Source organism: Aplysia californica, unplaced genomic scaffold (genome assembly GCF_000002075.1).
Source record: "Aplysia californica isolate F4 #8 unplaced genomic scaffold, AplCal3.0 scaffold00122, whole genome shotgun sequence".
NCBI classification, from domain to species: Eukaryota; Metazoa; Mollusca; class Gastropoda; order Aplysiida; family Aplysiidae; genus Aplysia; species Aplysia californica.
Genome location: NW_004797392.1, coordinates 757924 through 776257, shown reverse-complemented (window position 1 = coordinate 776257; position 18334 = coordinate 757924). Strand labels below are relative to the sequence as shown.

General features: G+C 39.9%; 1 protein-coding gene across 3 annotated transcripts in view; it reads right to left on the bottom strand.

Annotated features, from left to right (window-relative positions):
- Positions 1–18334, bottom strand: part of LOC101846498 (protein KIBRA) — a 56518-nt gene that overhangs the window by 8821 nt on the left and 29363 nt on the right. For all 3 annotated transcript variants that reach the window (XM_035969165.1, XM_035969166.1, XM_035969167.1), the window contains exons 7-21: positions 17158–17280; positions 16248–16399; positions 15598–15762; positions 15060–15149; positions 14108–14301; positions 12041–13262; positions 9253–9318; positions 8223–8309; positions 6964–7147; positions 6256–6468; positions 5124–5245; positions 3514–3608; positions 2746–2858; positions 1307–1624; positions 606–701 (exon numbers count right to left, since the gene is read on the bottom strand). In XM_035969165.1, the coding sequence (XP_035825058.1) occupies positions 606–701; positions 1307–1624; positions 2746–2858; positions 3514–3608; positions 5124–5245; positions 6256–6468; positions 6964–7147; positions 8223–8309; positions 9253–9318; positions 12041–13262; positions 14108–14301; positions 15060–15149; positions 15598–15762; positions 16248–16399; positions 17158–17280 (3240 nt within the window). The remainder of the gene's footprint in view (positions 1–605; positions 702–1306; positions 1625–2745; positions 2859–3513; positions 3609–5123; positions 5246–6255; positions 6469–6963; positions 7148–8222; positions 8310–9252; positions 9319–12040; positions 13263–14107; positions 14302–15059; positions 15150–15597; positions 15763–16247; positions 16400–17157; positions 17281–18334) is intronic.

Sequence of the window (18334 nt, the reverse complement as noted above, 5' to 3'; positions counted from 1 at the left end):
AATAGCAACATTTTGACGTGCCCACTGTAAATTCCTCATTATCTGCAGTGGCAGCCCCAGGACCAGCAGTATCTACAAATCAGGATCAATACAGTAAAGAATTCTTCGACAGTCTTGGCAAATAAAACACTACCATGGAAACAGAGCAGAAAAAAAAGGAACTAAAACCCAAAATGGAAAAACAATTGGCAGGTAAATAAAACAAAACTTGAAGGTGTATACATCAACTCTTTATCTCCGGTAAGCCGCCGTTCCCAGCGGCTCGCAGTCAGAACCGCAATGCTGGTGAGCCGCTGACAACGGCTTGGGCACATTCCTTTATGATGACTTCGACATCAAATTACTTTTCAGCAATTGCCAAAAACAGGTCTCTTTTACTGGAAGTTCATTCATTAGATGAAGAACTATCAAAATAGGTATGCCAGTTTCGATTTGATGACCCATTTAATGAAGTTTTTGTCATTTTTAGATTTAGCACCAAAAAAGGGCCCCGGCATAGTGGGTTACCCCCCTTGGAGATAAAGAGTTAAGTAATCCCTTTCACCTGAAAGCACTGCAAGTGGTCCGTTATCTTGCTATATTCATAATGGCAAATCATGACTCACCCGCTTCCATCGTAGACTTCGGCGGCTGACAGTATTTCTCTGAAATGGTGTCTTCTTGTACAATGGCATGGAACTATCACTGTCACTGCGATTCAGCTGAAAGGAAGAAAATATACAATGATCACGTCTCCCCTTAGTTTCTGGTTGCACAAATTAAGGCAACAAGAAGTAAGCATATTTTCATTTGTTTCTCAAGGTAGAGCTTATGAGTAATTTCAACACCATGGCATTCACATCTCAACGTGGAAACAAGGACGGTAGCACAATAAAGTTCCCCTGAAGGCAGCAACTGCAACAGACAACTGTTTCTGAAAGCACTTCAATAAGAAAAATATATCAAAGAGAAGTGCGTTCCTCTTTCAGTATTTTATAAATGATTTGTAACTGTATGTTCAATAAAACTGGAGCAATACAAAGTAAACCAGTAAAGAGCTTGTTGTTGAGTGGGAACGTGCGCTTCGCAAATGCTATTTTTTATTCATTATCATGACCCATTTTCTTCTGTAAGGCCACAATTAATGCTGACATTGCTAGTACGAGTGCAATGTGACTCATATAAGTACTCCACAAAATAAATTATTTTATCATCAGGTCAATATCTGATGTTTCAATATCAATATTCGGCCAATATTATTAGGACTTAAAGAAGCCAGCATTGAGAAAAACCTCTCGGGCACAAAAGAAATTGTACTCGTACGCACCTTGCAAACATAGCCGGGCGGAGGTTGGCGGCATGCGGGTGAGAATGTTTGTGATCTTTTAATGGTGCTGCTCCTCAACGAATTCATGTAGCGCTGCTGCTGCTGCTGCTTGTGGTGGGGGTGATGGCGATGGTGGTGAGGGCCGTGCCGCTTCACTTCCCTCAGCGTGTACTCCCCAGCCTCCGTGTTGGTCTCCTTGTCACAAGTGACCACCAGCTGACCATCCTCCGACTCTGTAAAGTTGTCGTGGTCACAGTGATCCACAGACTCAGCCAGCTCATCCAGCACTTCTTGGATCATTTGCTCAAAGTCTTTGTCCTGGGAAGTAAGTTTAGTTTTAGTAGTAAGAGTTTTATGGCACTTGCAGCACAATAAGGTCATATAAGAGTCAAAGAATCGATGAGTTAAAAAGAGAGTAACACACATAAAAAAGAAGGAAGAGAGACAAGGACGATAGATGTTTGATATGAAAGAAGGAGCAAACCACAACAGAGCACTCGCCAACCACCCACTGTAAAAGTACAAGTCTTTCGTACATTTGTAGTGCATAGGGCTGCCCATCCACCTGTATACGTTTTGGTAATCAACAAATAAAAAATTGGTAATCTGGTTTAAAAATTCGTAAAATGGCCATGGATTGGTTCTCCTTCCCTGTGGGGTCACGGACAGGGGTTGTAGCAAAGTATAAATGTTATGTCAACTAAGGAGTGATGAAAAAAAAAGGTCTCGTCAGACTCGTCATTGCCAAGTTTTTTTAAAATAAGAAAGGGAGGAGGGGTGCAGTTACTGCTTGCAAAAACGAACGAAACTTTTGGTGAACTCCAGAATAAGTCACAAGCCTTTGATACTGACTGTGCATCACAACACAACATACCATGCACCCACTGTAACTAATTGTTTCGAAGTTCAAGCAACGATCCATTACAAAATTCTATCACTGGCCTAGGCTGCGTGCACGAATTTTGTAACACCTTGTTACAGGAGGGAGAGAGAGAGAGAGAGAGAGAGAGAGAGAGAGAGAGAGAGAGAGAGAGAGCAAGGAAGAATAAAATCTCCAGTGAAAAGTCACTGCAAAATGTAAATCTACACCATAATCTTGAAAAGAACCTGATCACAAAAATATTGGTCTTACTACTTACGTAAGTCATCTGTAATATGTGCCTTTCATACATGCTCCGTCTAAAGCTAAATGGCGACTTGTCACATGTGCTTAACGTTGACCAGCATAAAGCCTGCCTATTTAAACTCCTATGTACTCATGTCAATGCATCTTCCTTATTTTACTGTTCAAAGTTAACACTCTCTTTTGTATTTCATGACGATAAAAATGTTATCAGTTTCTTCTTCTAGATTCCCACACTGCAATGTTAAGATAAGAAACACAACATTTTTGGAGGTTTCAAACTCATGTAAAAAAGTCAAAACAGAAAAAAACTCACCTTCTCTTCCTCTTCTTCGTCCTCGTCATCATCATCATCTCCACCATCATCATCTTCTACACCATCATGAAAATGGGAGCCGTCAAAACGATGATTTTTCATTTCTTCTGGACCTGCAATACAGAAATTAGAACGACCTATAAATTACACATTTCCCATAACCGTTTTTATCAAAGCAATGGTTAAATTTTTAAATTTTTTGGACTTGCCAATATCTTTTCACCGAACAGGCACAAATTCATCTTAAATTTTAAAAAAATGTCTCTTGATTTTCATAATCAAAGTCACCATTATTTTCCACAATTCTGCTCCAAAACAGCCTAAACTGTTATGGATTTTTTCCTTCTAATTCCATTATCATTAACCTGAACTGATTTTTTTAAAAATTAGAAACCCAGGTTACGACACTTTTTCCCCAAAATCATCGGCTACTTAAGGCATATCTCCCAGTGTGGACTCAGGAACCAAAGTGTTAACACACCACAGAAAAAAAGATCAGAAAAGATGAGATAAGATGCATCTTTATTGCCCAGATCCTGGTACATTGTTTTGGTGTTACACACACACATGCACATACACGCGCATGTACTCATCCACATATACACACACACTCTCTCACACATCCTCTCTTCCACACACATCTCCGCACATAAACCTAATTATACAATAGTATGCTGGCACTCACAAACAGGCTCACAGTCACATGCAGAATATAAATGAACAGAAATTATAAACGTTAATAGCGTTAAGAAAAGTATCAGTTCTTACCATGATTCCTCGTGAGTGTTGAGGTTTGAGAAGAAATAATAGTTGATTCATCACTGCTTTCCTCTTTCAAAGATACGACCACTGGATGTTGAGACCTGCAAATCAGCATAAAGTTAGGAATGCAGTTTGATGCCATATTGTGTTCTATTGCACTTCTCATTCAAATATTCTCTCTTCAGTGACCATTACTGCTCTCTCCTTTCTTTCTTTCAAACATACTACACTTGCTCCCTTTCTGCCCAATATCAATACCATACCTCAGCCTCACATATCAATAACCTGTTAGGAACAGGAATCCAGACTAGAAAAAGTCCCACTATTCTGTCTGCTCTGCCAAGCAGAGTTAAGACAGTACCTACCATCAAAATCACCAAAATTACTTTATTATACCTTTCTTATGGATAACAAAAGAAGAAACAAATATTTTTTTACAACAAGAGGGAACTGGCATGAACATGCAATTGATCAAGGTCAGGCGTGTGCTGTTGAATCTGCTATAAAAACCAACTGTCCAAGAGAATAATCAGTACAAACCACCACTCCCCCCCCCTTGCATTTTTTCTCTACTACAATGACACTGTCCAAAAGGATCGCCTGTCTAAGATGAACACTTTTCTCCTCAACATTGGGGTTGTCATCTTGGACAGGTCCAACGATACAGTTTGGTACATAACTACAAAATACTTTTCCCTAGTACTAGTAAGAGTATCTGCATTGAACATATCTTCATTTTCATGCTTTGTACATTTCTCATTAATGACTAAACTGTGCCACAATCTCCCTATCATACCTCCTCTTTTAAAACCCAGCACGACGAACTAGTTGTTTAAAGAAAACAGCAAAAAAACAGCCATGTCATGGAACATTTAAGGTCAACTCTTTGTTTCAAAAGCGTGAAAGAACTTAACACTTTCAGAATTTTTTGTCCAAAGAAGGGAGAATCAGTTATACAATCTTACGCTTTGATCAAATACAAAATGGCCATGGTTTCCAGTATCTAGAAGAACTCTACGTTAAGGCAGGCTAAAAAAAATTTTTTAATTCACTGGTCAAACTCAGTATTTCAAACTCCAAAATGTTTTCTGAAAATGAAACCAATGAATTATACTGAGCCAGCTATTTTGCACCCAGACTCTATTTAAAATAAACTTTGGAGAACATATTTATTTTCACAGGTCAAGTAGAGACTTCCTTCTAGCCTCAGGTCCTTCCCAGTGTCTCACTGATTTTATTCAGATTCCCGGGGACCTGGTAGTCACCCTGTCATAAAGCCCCAACATTGTCACTTTGTATTCAACTGTAAACTTTGGTACTCAACATTCGCTAAAATTAGGAGCTACCCCAGCAAAGGCGTTAAAGAGGTCAATGAAAAGATCCACCAGCCAGTGGGGAGTGACAATAGAGAACGAGCTAGTTTCTTTCTCTTTTTTTTATTTATCTCTGTACCTATCGAAAAATACGGTAGGTGAGGCATCTTTATTACTATGGTGGTAAAACAAGTTCAAGACCAGTAATTACTGGAAAAAGCTGTAGAAATAAGCAGCCCTGTAACATTTACATTCTTTCCCTTTCAGTATTAAAAAAAATAAAAACTACAATCAGTCACTTACCGTTTTCCACTTGCAGAATCAGTACCAGAGGATTGATCATCACTCACAGACGCTGACGATGCCTGGCGTAGTTTGGCCGAGGAGGCTTCTAGCAGCTGATGAACTCTGTCTTGAGACTGCTTCTGTGGTGTGCAAAGGTAATAACAAGTCTAGCTCATTGTATTGTAAAGAAAAGTAATTGTTCTTAAATTACAAGCATTTTCAAATCATGCAACATTTGAGCTTTATAAAAGATATTTTGAACATGACATGTAGCTTTAAAACTTGAAATTATCTGCATTACAAAAAATCATGTTTAATGGCTTAACATCATTGGTGGAACTGACTCACTCTAAGCCCTAAGGTCATTGCAATAATCACTTAACCCCTGCCCATAAGCGGTACATAATCTTATCGATTTATAAACCCTTTGCAGCTGATTTTAGTGGCAAAAGTATGAATAAGCACCAACTTATTGCTTTGACCAATTGTAAATAAATGCTTAGTGTAAAACTCCGAAATACGTCATTTTTCAAAATGGTTTATGGCGGAGTCTTACACTGAGCTGCTGAAATGATTCTGAAGGTGTGAGCTGCTTCGAGTAAGTCTTCCAGGGCCAACCTGGACTGACTGGGACACGGCATATTTGAAAATACATGGTGATGCTCCATAAAGCAATTTCTACAAAACAAAAGCTGGTCTTCTGCATGCAACCATGGAGGGTGCCACCACTCCATCAAACCCCCGTGAAAATTGACACTAGCAGTGGGAGTTTGCTCTTTTCGACTGAGAAAGAAACTTTAATAAATTGGCTTCTTAAAATGACAGGCACCGCAGCCAGAGCAAGCAAACAATGTTAGTGGCAAGACCATGCCCGAAATGGAGAACTCCACAGAAGATTTTCAAAAGCTGAAGAAAAGAACTTATAATGAAACAGCAAAAACTTCCAACACACAAATCTTTTCAACTGCTCTTAGTGTAAGACTCCGCCATATGCCATTAAAAAAAGTTACATATCATCAGCTCACAATAGCTTTGTCCAAAGTATATTTATAAAGTGCAAATTCGACAAAATAGTTCTGAGGCAATGATATGACGGAGTCTTACAATGAGCAGTCGATTTGAGATTACAGCACTGCCTTCATCTAATCACCTGTTTGGCCCTCGAGTAGCTGTAGAGAGGTTTGACACCCTCAGAGCTACTGCTCGAGGAAGGTTGGGACTGAATGCTTGACCAATTGTTTGATGACACTGATGAGCTCTGGCCCTTCATCTCAGATTGCATAAAACGGAAACTCAGTACATTGTACCAGCGGACCAACACACACTTTGGGTCAAACTCTGCCAAGCTGACCTGTGCACAACCCTGAAGATAAAACAATAAAATGTAAAACTTTTGTCACATCCGTATACAGAAAAAAGCATCATCAATTATCATCATCATCATAATCAGTAACAAAGCAATGTAGGGAAATATGTATGCACTCCCATCTACAAGCATATTAAATATAGCACATCTATATCACACAAACAAGGAAAACCTTCAATTACTGAAACCGTGGCATATGGCCAACACAGAGCTACCACTCTCCGACTTTGAACAGCTTTGGCTCTGTTAACCTTGTACGGTACAACATAGAACTCTCAGTCTGTCATTCATATGTGACAAACTAAGTGCTACATCCCTTTACCCCAGGGTTAACGACTACAGAAAAACTTGAGCAAAACCCCTAAATAACGGGCAGGTCTGCCTAAACTGGCCACCAAACCAACAGAGCACGCACTGTAGAGAGTGAACACCGGCCTCTAGTCCTACGAGCCAAATAGCAAAACAAACAGAAAAAGGACTAGCGCTACTCACCAGACACTCTTCCCCTTTCTCAGCACTAAGACTCCACACATGCACTTGCAACGTCTTGGAGAAAAGCTTGTGTTCAGGGATGCTCACACGGAACATCTCGGAGAACTTTGGTGATCTCAACTCAGGCAAAGGCTGTGTCTCCCAGCACATTGTCTGGTTTGGCAGCAAGGCAGCTTTGATGCAGCTGAGGAGAAGTACAACATGCTCTTGAGCACAGGTCTTTCCTATACCAAAGCACTCTGTATCTATGTAAAAACTAGATGCAAAAAACTTCCCTTGAGGTCAAATGGGACCCTTGCATTCACATCATGCCCGAAAATCCCCTGCTTCCCCTTTTTAAAAAATCTATTTATGGTAGACTATCCTCGTTTGCAACAGAAAGCATAAAATAGAGTAAGAAATTATTGCAACAGCATTCCATGCATCAACACATGATGGATGTAGTGTTCCGGGTTTGACATAAACCTTCACATCAGGAGAGGAAACCACAGCCTCTGGACAGTTTTCAACATGACTACTTTCATTTAAGGGAGCCTGGAGCGCCAGGCGAATTATTTGAGTTTGCTTAGCAAGAGGTAAAAATTGATATCCTTCCTAGAGTCTTTGCATCTGACTAACTATTTCAACAATTTATAGAGTTTTGTTTCTGATTATTTATTTTTTTATAGTAGAGGGTTTTACGGCGCTCGCAGCTGCATAAGGTCATATGAGCGCCAAGGGGTGGGTGTCAACAGAGAAGTCTTTACAGGGAATCAGACTTAGACTGCTCACCTCTCTAGCTTCAACAGCACAAGGTCTGCTTCGACTATCAAGGCACCCCAAAATAGCAGGTCACAACATACAAAAGAAGTAGAGGAAAATGACAATAGTAAGGATCAGGAAAGAAAAAGCAGCAGTTCCCTCTTGAAGATCAGGCACAGTTATGAGCGTGACATGAGTCAGCCCATTTACAATTCTACTATGCTTGACCGAGAAATGTCCCCCCTTTGGGAATGGCCTAAAGACATTTCAGTCAGTGGCACTACCCGGGGGGGGGGGGGGGGGGGGGGGGGTTATTTCTAAGGTTTGTTTTTGTTTTAGTAACAGTTTTACAGCACATGCAACACAATAAGGTCATATAAGTGCCGAAGAGAGTAACAAACACAAAAAAAAGGAGGGGAGATAAGGATGACAGATGTTTGATAGAAAAGAAGGGGGAAACCACACAAGAGCAACCGCCAGCTATCCACATCCCTGAAGAGAAGAGATCAGATACTTACACACGGCTATCCCAGGGGAAGGGCAATACCTCCAGGTTCCTGGCCTGCTCTATGCCCACCAGAAGCTGTCTCTCCACACCTTCATACCTGAACAGATGGAAATCATTCATGTTCTACATTTCTACTTCCTTGCACAACTGCCAATTTCTCTTACACACTCTATGGTGTATCATAATGTAAAATACCAAAAAGAATTTTCAAATAGAGGAAAATTTAACAAGCATACCCCTATGTAGTCATAACCTTAGATTATACTGAAGCACGAAACATGCATGAAACAAAATACTTGCACTGTGAGAAATCAGGGGCACAGCTCGGATGGAAACAAATATTTCTGCACAAGATAATTAAAATAGAGATTCCTAAAAAGAGATACTTTAAAGATTTTCCCAAATTGTATTGCATGCTTATAACATGAGCTTTTAAAACTCCAATACAAATCTGCAATATAATTAATTATGGTCCTACAGCAGACACTCAACATTTTTTTTTAAAATACAAATTTCCACAATCACCTCTAATGATGAGAATGTAGTTCTCTTCTCTATCTAAAGCAATGTATACAGCCTTACAATACTTACATATCTATAAAGCATTTTTTTTTTTAAACTGACTGTCACATTTAAACAATTTAAACTTCAAAAGTACACATCAGAGAGGCAAAATAGTACTTTAACTAAACAAATATGAAGTATACTGAAAAAATAATTTACTTCTCGCAATACTTGAACTGAACGAAGATGTTATCTGAAAATTAACACAGAAATCAAATTTGTAGATCTTCAACTGATGCCATTTTTTTTTTTCAAGTTTAACTTATTTATTACTTCAAACTAATAAAATGTACAAATCCAACCAGTAAATTTGATGTATCAATCTATGTACACATGGCTAAAATCCGAGAAGTAACTCATTTTGTCAACAACACACTCCTCACAAGAAATATTTGATTGCATCTGATCACTGTCTGATTATTGACGCCGCATACAAAAAAAAATAAAATAAAAAGTTAAAAAACCAACAAACTTACTTGAGTTTGATCTGTATTTGAGCACTTTCCAGGTTCGTTTCTAATACTTTGTCTATGTACCCAGTTCTGAGGACATCCAACCAAAAGTAGACAAATTAGTAAGTTTTAGTAGAGGTTTTACGGCGCTCGAAACTGCATAAAAGGTCATATGAGGGCCAGAAGATTAGAGGTGTTACAATAGAGTAACAAACATAAGAAAGAAGAAGGGTAGATAAGGACGATAGATGTTTCATAGGAAAGAAGAAGCAAACCACACCAGAGCACCCGTCAACCACCCACGTAGACAAATTAGGATTTGTCAGCACTGGCCATCAATCACACAAGAAAAATTTTAGTTTTAGTAAACCATTTACGGCATTTGCAACACAATTTGGTCATTAAGTGCTAAAGACTAAAGGTGTTACAAGAGAGCAAGTAACACAAAAAAGAAGGAAGAGAGATAAGAACAATAGTTGTTTAATAGGAAAAAAGGAGCAAACCACACCAGAGCACACGTCAACCACCCACCACAAAAAAAGTTGCGCGTCAGTACTGGCTTAACTCTTTACGCCCTGAGTTTTTTCTACCGTTTCCCAGAGTTTTTCTCTAGTCACCTAAACCTAGTACACTGTCTCATTATAACCCCAAAAGCTTGCCTCCAACTTTTAAACAGCGGAAACAAAGGCTTAGTCATTACTAAAAAAAAACTTGGTTCTGGAATAGTTCCGAAAAACAAGCAAAAACTAGAACTAAACAAAACGAAACAGTTGTCATTAGTACTGGACGCTCCCAGCGTCGCTGGGGAACAGGGTTATTACCGCCAGCGTCCGATGGGGTTCAAAGAGTTAAGTAATGAATCTCAAAAAACAAAAATTCAGTGAGGCATATGCAAGAACTGATACCACTTAATGAGTCTATCATAAGCTCTAATGTCTCTAAATTAAAGGATGTATCAATGTTATTAATGTCTACGTCTTTGAAAGACCTGTCACAAGAGGGGGTCCAACCACTATCATATCGGTTGACATCTTTTGACTGCCATCTCATTTTTCAGCAATAAAAAGCAGAAATAAGGGGGTTAATCATGGCAACGTTTTAGTTTTAGTGAGAGTTGTACAGCACTAGCAACACAATAAGGACATACAAGTGTCGAAGATTACAGGCATTACTAGAAAGTAATATGGGAAAGAAAAGAAGTCAGTAAAAGGAACGAAAGGGATGATAAATATTTGGTAGGACCCTCAAACCAGACCTGTATATCACGTCGAACAAATAATGTCAATATTGCTGTCACAAAACACGATGCTCCAGTCTTATTATTCCTATTTAAGTAAAGATTCAAAGTTAAGAGCATAAACACTCAACACATTTTTTCAAAATCACAGACACCACGAACATGGGTAGCTAGTACAATTTCCCATTCCATGACCGATAACTTTTTTACTTTCTGATATCGGTTAACCCGAATTATGGATGAGTCTGACACATTTGTCGATCTTCGACATTTTTTAATTGTCTGTGCCTGACTATAATGATAATTACAGTATAACACGAATAAGTCAAACATATAAGACCCGAAATCACGCATCATTCAAACTGTGCCTGTGGTCCCGTGTATTTTCTTCTAAATCTTTGAAAGAAAATTACACAAAGCTCGAACACAATAGTCGAACTAATTAGGTTGTTATAGAGGTAAATGTCCTTTGAGGTGCACTAGCGACAAAATAATAATGATAAAAATATGGAAAAAGGCAAGGTCGGTAAAATACCACCTTCCCCTCTCCACAGACCCAGCTACGCAATTAACTGTGCTATTTTTAACACGCTGCTCGAAACGCATGCCTAGGCCCTAGGTCTAGCTAGGCTTGTATGGAGCAGGCGAGAGGAAGGGTTGTGTATTACATGATCTATTGCTTTGCCCCTAAAGCAGGGTTGGGTTGATTTAAATCAGTTGATTTTTTAAATTTAAATCAACTTGATTTTTTAAAATAATCAAAGTATTTTAAGTAGCAATCTTTGTTGCTTTCCTTGATTCACTGACACAGCCGATGCCATGCCATAACACAGTTCACGTATCCCTCAAACTACGGATCCCTCGAACTAACGAGGCCGGTCCCGACGAATTCGAGCTGTCCATATTATACTGTATTATAATAATAATAATTGTCTATCATGAATTGATGACAACTTTTACCATCCATGGAGAAAGAGAAGGTTACAGACCTCTACCACTGGTAGCTAGCATGCTAAAGAGATAGAAGTCAAGGAAAATAACATGAGCAACTTGTAATGATCACAAATGCCACAACTCGCCACAGATAGCAGAGCCTTTCCCTTTCCAGAAGAGGTGTGCTTCTTTGCCTAAACATTCAGTAAGTCGGTTCAACCTTCTTATGGCTCCACTTGTGAAGGTCACAAGTGAAGACTAATGAGTGCACCAGAACTAATAACCAGGGTTCATATTGAGCAGGAGATTTTTTTTCCCAAGACTTTTCCAAGAGTTTTCAAGACCAGATTTCTTTTTTCCAAGACAAATAACATGTCAATTCGGAAGAACATTTTTCGCCCAGCATGCAAAAATACATATTATGATACACTTCAGACTGCGTTAAGTCTAGGCCTTCTAAACTTCGAGGAAATATTTTTACAATAGATCTAGTTAAAAATGTATTTTTCCAAGACTTTTCCCAGAATTTTGCCAACTTCCCAAAGATCCAAGAGTTTTCCGTCTTGAAAAATAAAAACAACATTCCAAGAGTTTTCCAGTTTTCCAAGACCCGTACGAACCCTGAATAACAACGGTACCCACCTGCGCACAGAAGCTTCGAACACGCCGCTGTCTCCTGCGACCGACTCGTCACTGACTGCAGCCGACACACTGCGCGTATTGCCACCCGACAGGTTGTTTCCCACGCCCGAACTACTCTCACTTATGGGGCTGAGGGGAGGGTTTGGAATCGGTTCACATGAGTGTGAGTGACGAGAAACTGGACCTACTGTGGGTACTGAGGAGCTCAGCCCACAACTACTAGGGAGACATTCGTTGGTAATGTCCGATGGAAGTGACTTTGGCGCCGTATGATGTGGCTGTGCAACAGTGCCCACTGTCGTAAGAGTTGATGACATGGTAGAAGAGTGGGGTAGGGAGAGGGCTGAGGTGGAAGTTGAAGTTGCCATCACCACAGGCACTGTAGCCTTAGAGGAAAGGCCATCCAACGCTACGACATTACTTTCACTGCCCATAGCTGTGGGTACGGTATTTCTTTGTGGCAGGGGGATTATGTCATCTGTTGAGGAGTTGGGAACAGGCAGCTGCTGCTGTTGCTGCAAAAGAACAGAAGACGCAGCCCCAGCAACATGCTGGTTAGACGCAGAGTTAAAAAAAGCCAAGGCACTGGGAACTGCGGCTGGCCCTAAACTGCTGGGTACTCCTGCCGCAAAGTTAGCACTGTTACTGTCTTCAACTTCTACACCGTGATTCTGCGTAGAGCTTACATCAGTTACCATACTGGGCTGATCGTAGTCTCCGTTTGCTGCATTGGCATTGAGAATCCACAGCAAATTGTCAACATTGCTATTGCTGTTCAGGCTGCTATTGCTGCTATTCAACGGCTGTTGCTGTGGCAAAACTGGCTGCATCGGCACATGTCTCTGCTCCAAGGCATTCATGTGCTGCTCATAACTTGGTGGTGGGCCAAAGCTGTAAATTGGAGAAACGGGCGGTGAGGCAGATGTCAGCGAGGACTTGGGGGACAGCGAAGGCTTCTGAAGGCCAGACAAACTGCTACTGTTCTGACTGTTGCTCAGTATGCTCGACAAGTTGTTGTTGCTGTTGCTGAGGACGTTGTTCACATTGTTGTTACTGCTGTTGGTGTTGCTGCTGTTGTTATTGCTGGTGTTGTTATTGCTGGCGTCTGCTAACTCCTGATTACTGCCCAAGACGGACTGCATGTAGCTCGATGTGGCTGCCTCTGTTATGTCGTCATGAGGGAGGCTAGACTGGGTCTCTTGAATGGGAGACATACTGTGGCCTGGGGAGACAGGAGCAAGGAAACATAAATGATTGACACAATAGGCCAACAGTACTACCAGCTAATTCGAATCTTAAGTTTAGTTTTAGTAAGAGTTTTATGGCACTTGCAACACAATAAGGTCATAGAAGTGTCGAAGATTAGAGGCGTTACAAAAGAGTAACAAACATAAAAAAGAAAGAGGGGAGATAGCGACAATAGAATTTTTTATAGGAATAAAGGAGCAAACCATACCAGAGCACCCGCCAGCCACCCACTCGAATCTTAAGTTTAAGTCTAGAGAAGCAGATTTTCCAATAATGATCCTTTAGTCCCGGTTAAAAGTTAGATAGACAGAAACAGAGAAACAGAAGGAAAAAAAAGGCAGGACCCAACCACTGTTGAGAAGAAAAATGCTGATCTTAGACAGGTGGTCCTCTCCAACACTGTCATTATATTTCTTTAAAACACAAGCAGTGAAGTCGAAAATAATCGTTCATACAGGCGATTGTCTATGACAGGTAAAGCAACTTTGACTGTACATTTGTATTACTGGCTTTACTCTGAGAGATCCCAAACCAAAATGAACCCCTCCGACCCCCCCCCCCCCCCCCCTCCTAAAAAAAAAAACCAACATAAGAACAATCACAAAGTCTTTCGTTTTCGTATGTGTTTTACAGAACACAATAAGGTCATAGAAGCGCCGAAGATTAGAGGTGTTACAAGAGAGTAACACACACAAAAAAGGAGGGGAGATAAGGAAGACAAGTTCGATAGGAAAGGAGGAGGAGATCACACCAGAGCACCCGCCAACCACGCACTCAGTAACAGTCTGTAAGACTGCGCACAATCGTAACAATTCTCACCTTGCAGGAGTTTCTCCACTCTCTGAAGCAACTCTTGCAAGTTGACCTCCCCGGTGCCTTGACCTCCGACCTGCCCATTGCTGTAGATGTCCATTGTCGACAACGAGTTCAAGGATCCTCGACTTCCAGCAGACAGAGAGCCCAGAGAGCCTAGACTTGAGCCAGAGGACACTGACAATGTGCTCAAAGACAAACTGGAACACAAACCAAGTGATAAATTAAAAATAAAATTTAAATTCCATTTTCATGGATCAAGGGGGGGGTTTGACTTACAATGGTTTGACATATTATATAGACATAAATATGGTACATAAACATATAGACAGCTCGGTAAATACATACTGAAACATTCAGCATATGCACAACCAGAGGAAAAAGGCTAAGAGCAGACAAATAGGACAGCAGAGACAGTTGAGCCTATATCACTTCTTAACGTATCTAATCTGTGGGTCAATTAAAAAACAAGTCTTCCGACAAAGTTTTTAATTTATTCCCCCAGCTGCCAACTTTTCAAAACAAGAAAAACACAAAAAACAGACTCTACTTATGTGTCGAGTCAAGATGGCGGGCATTGGACGTTTGGGCAAGTAACCCACCTCCACACCCACCTTTCTGTATGCAACAAGTTCAAACTATTCCAGGCAGACCTATGACAATGGTCTTGGAAATGCTTAGTGAAGGCTTCTCCAATACACTTACAGGCTTCGTTATAATATTTGCAAATCCCGTTTTGAAAGATCCAGATATTACTTCAGTATCAGCACACCCATGAAGAGTAATACTTTAAAAAACAGAGAATCCATATTTTCAGACACAAAAACATATTTATGCGCTCAGACCCTCACAAACATACTACACACGTTTTTTTATGTACGGGTTCTCCATTCCTTCTATCAGTCATCTGGAAAGAAAAATAAGAAACTCGCCGCCCAGCACAGAACAAAGTTCTTACCTTCTCAGCTGTGACTCTAGGTACGATGTTAGCTTTGTTGTCTCCTTCAGCTCATGAAGGATCGTTGCTTTTTCATCATGCAGCGTGATTCTGTTGAAAAGGTATTTGTTGAGTTGGGTTTAATCAACACTTTGGGCATCATTACATTCTAAAAGCACAAGGAAGTGGACTGACAAAAATATAGACCAGTGAGAAGAGAAGAAAACCACTCAACACAATGGAAAAACTCTATATCATGATTTCTTGTTGGGGGTAATAAATGTACTCAACTTAAGAAAATCAACAGACACGGTCGCTTACCACACACGAGAAAGTAACCACAGTGGCATAAATGTCTTTGTGCCAAGAGTTGGAATTTTTTTTAGCTGACATGAACAAGTCTTTAGAATTCAAAGTGCAGGTATTTTTTTAAAGGACATTAGGTCTCCTCATGAAAAGACAAAATTCATACACTCGAGAGGGTCTGTTCTATTTTTAAAAAAGACTATCAAATTGAAAGTACTCGATTACTTTTCTATCAAACAAAATGCTAAATCACCTCTGTTGTATCTGTTTATTGGAGATTTCTCGAGCATAGTGAAGATCTTGCTCAAGCTCTGCTATTCGATCCTTCACTGTCTGCAAGTCTGCCTCGGTGCGACCTTTGGGATCAATGCTCCTCAGTTCCCTGAGCAACTGTTCTTTCTCTTGTATCAGCAACAACCTGTGAAACATCCAAAGAGAGGTTGAAAAATTACCGTTGTCAGGTTGCAGTTGACAGCATCAAATGCCAAATTTCACTAAAAACAGACAATGACAATAGAAACACATTAAAACAATTACAAAGATCTTTCACCAAACGTTAATGGATTGCAAGGGACAATATCATGATTCAAGAGTCGCATTAAAACCCAATACCAACAACAGCAGCAAAAAAAGTTTTTAAAAGACATAAGCTCGTGAAACCTACACGAACCATAAAGGAAGAGTACTTAGCCGTATCAAACACAATAATCTCCAGATCCCTTACGGCATTTTTATTTTATAAAAAGACCAAAAAATTCACGAAACCTGCACGAGATTATAAACAAATAGTACTTAATTGTATTGACCATTTTCTCTTGATGCCATACGGCATGAAGAAACAGTTTCACTGTATTTGCTAGACATATAGGTTGTCTACTACTATATATATATATAAGCACGTACCTATCTTTATCCGACTCAGGCTGGCCAGGAACCATCTTGTCTTCAATCTTGGCAAGTCGACATTTGAGTTCTCCGAGGCGACGTTGTGCTTCGTCGTACTGGAGTTGCATTCGAGTCTTCTCTGCCAGTAATCTGCTCTGTGATCTGCCAAACTGGAACACATGGGGAAAAAGGCACATAGAACACAGATGTTTCCATCCTACAAACCATTTCTCCAACCTCACTTTTTTTTTATTCGCTCACCAAAGTAGTTTAAGGATTGGTTGACCCTTTTTTAAATATTTAACATATTTCTATCTATTAACTGATTTTTTTTTCAAGGGCAACAGGTAGAGGTAGAGGTCCTTTGTTCTGTAATGTGTTCGATTTTTTTAAACACCAAAAGGACAAAATAGGGTGTTTGGAACCTTTTCTTGAAATTCTTATAAAACTATTCTACCATCAATTAACAAAAGAGTTTAAAAACATTCTAGGGTGTAGTGAGCAAATTTGGCACTTCTACTTCTCTTAACTTGGTAACTCTCATCTCACGCTGCATGAAGCTGCCCACAAAAGATAAGCCCAGAAGGACAGGTCTTTTCTGTACGCTACAAGCAAATCAATTCAGCCACTCTCCAACAAGGATTAAGAAATCCACAGAATTCACTTAGGCCAGGTAAAGGGAGAGTGTGTCCACAAGGAAAGAATTAAGTGATCAAATGAGAATGTTTTAGTCTAGTTTTCGTTAGTTTTACAACACTTGCAACACAATAAGGTATATAAGTGCAGAGGGTTAGAGATATTACAAGAAAGTAACTAACGCAAAAAAAGAAGGCGGGGAGCTCAGGACAATAGACGATTCATAGGAAAGACGGGGCAAACCACACCTGTGAAACTGCCAACCACAAATGAAAACAAAATGACAATATACCTCTCCACGCAGATCAGTCTGAGAAGCCATGTCCAGCCGTTCTTGAGTCAAGGACAAGGTGGAAACATCCGGGGAGGAGCCACTAGCCCGCTTCATCAAGTCTTCCTTTAAGCGTGCAAGAGACTGAAAAGAAAGTTTTGAAAAATTATTTTTTAAATTGGTCCTCAGATATTCACTGGAATATAAATAATACATTACAATCACTGCTTCAGCACACTAAAAAAAAGCCAGCCTCAGGGAGGTGAGATTTCTCTAAATCTGATTTCTCACCCTTGGCCATTTTCTAAGCCTCAGGGAGGTGAGATTTCTCCAAATCTCATTTCTTTTCACCCTTGGCCATTTTCTAACACAAAATCCTGAGGAGAAAAAAAAAAAGTGGGGCGGGGGATATGGGAGGCCATGGTGGGGGGAGGGGAATGTTGGGCGAGCTTTGAGCTTTGACAGACTTTTTAAAGGTAAGAGAAGAATGTAGACAAAGACAACAAGGATAAAGAAAGAATGTAAACGACAACATACAAGGGGACAGCTTGAACATGAGCAGAGGAAATAAGCAAGGTGAGGATGAAAAGGTGAGTGAAAATAGGCATAAGAAACTGAAGAGAGAGTACGGCAATGTGTCTGAAGGTGCAGATGACCCAATAACAAAAGACGTACAGTCAAAGTGTGGTGAAGGTGAACATTCAAATTTTAATCTTCGCTCTCATCAGTAAAAGAAACACGGGTGGGTAGCATGGTGAAATTCTATAAAGTTAAAAGTGCTAGAGCATCCATGCATGCATGTGAATGGGTATTTGTGATTGCATGCTAAAGTACAATTGCACAAGACTGATTTTTGTGTTTGTCACACTTTTTATTATTACTGAGCTGTCAGTGTCCATCAGTCACACACACAAACACATACCATTGAACAGCTACTTAAAAGACCTAATCCTAAAATTTTGAACTTTTAAAATTGCTGTTTCTCAATCTGCAGTATCTGTTGCATGTGCTCAAGATATATTTTGTCAAAATTCGAATTCTAAATGTGGAAAAAAAGAAGAAAAAAAAGGAGTGGGTAAGAATGAATCAGGTTTTTTTTCTCTCTTCTGAAAAATTTTGCTTTCTGTGCTTAAAACATTTGAACAGCTTGCAGACTATACACAACCCTTTTCAGCCTTGGAGATTTATAAGGAATATC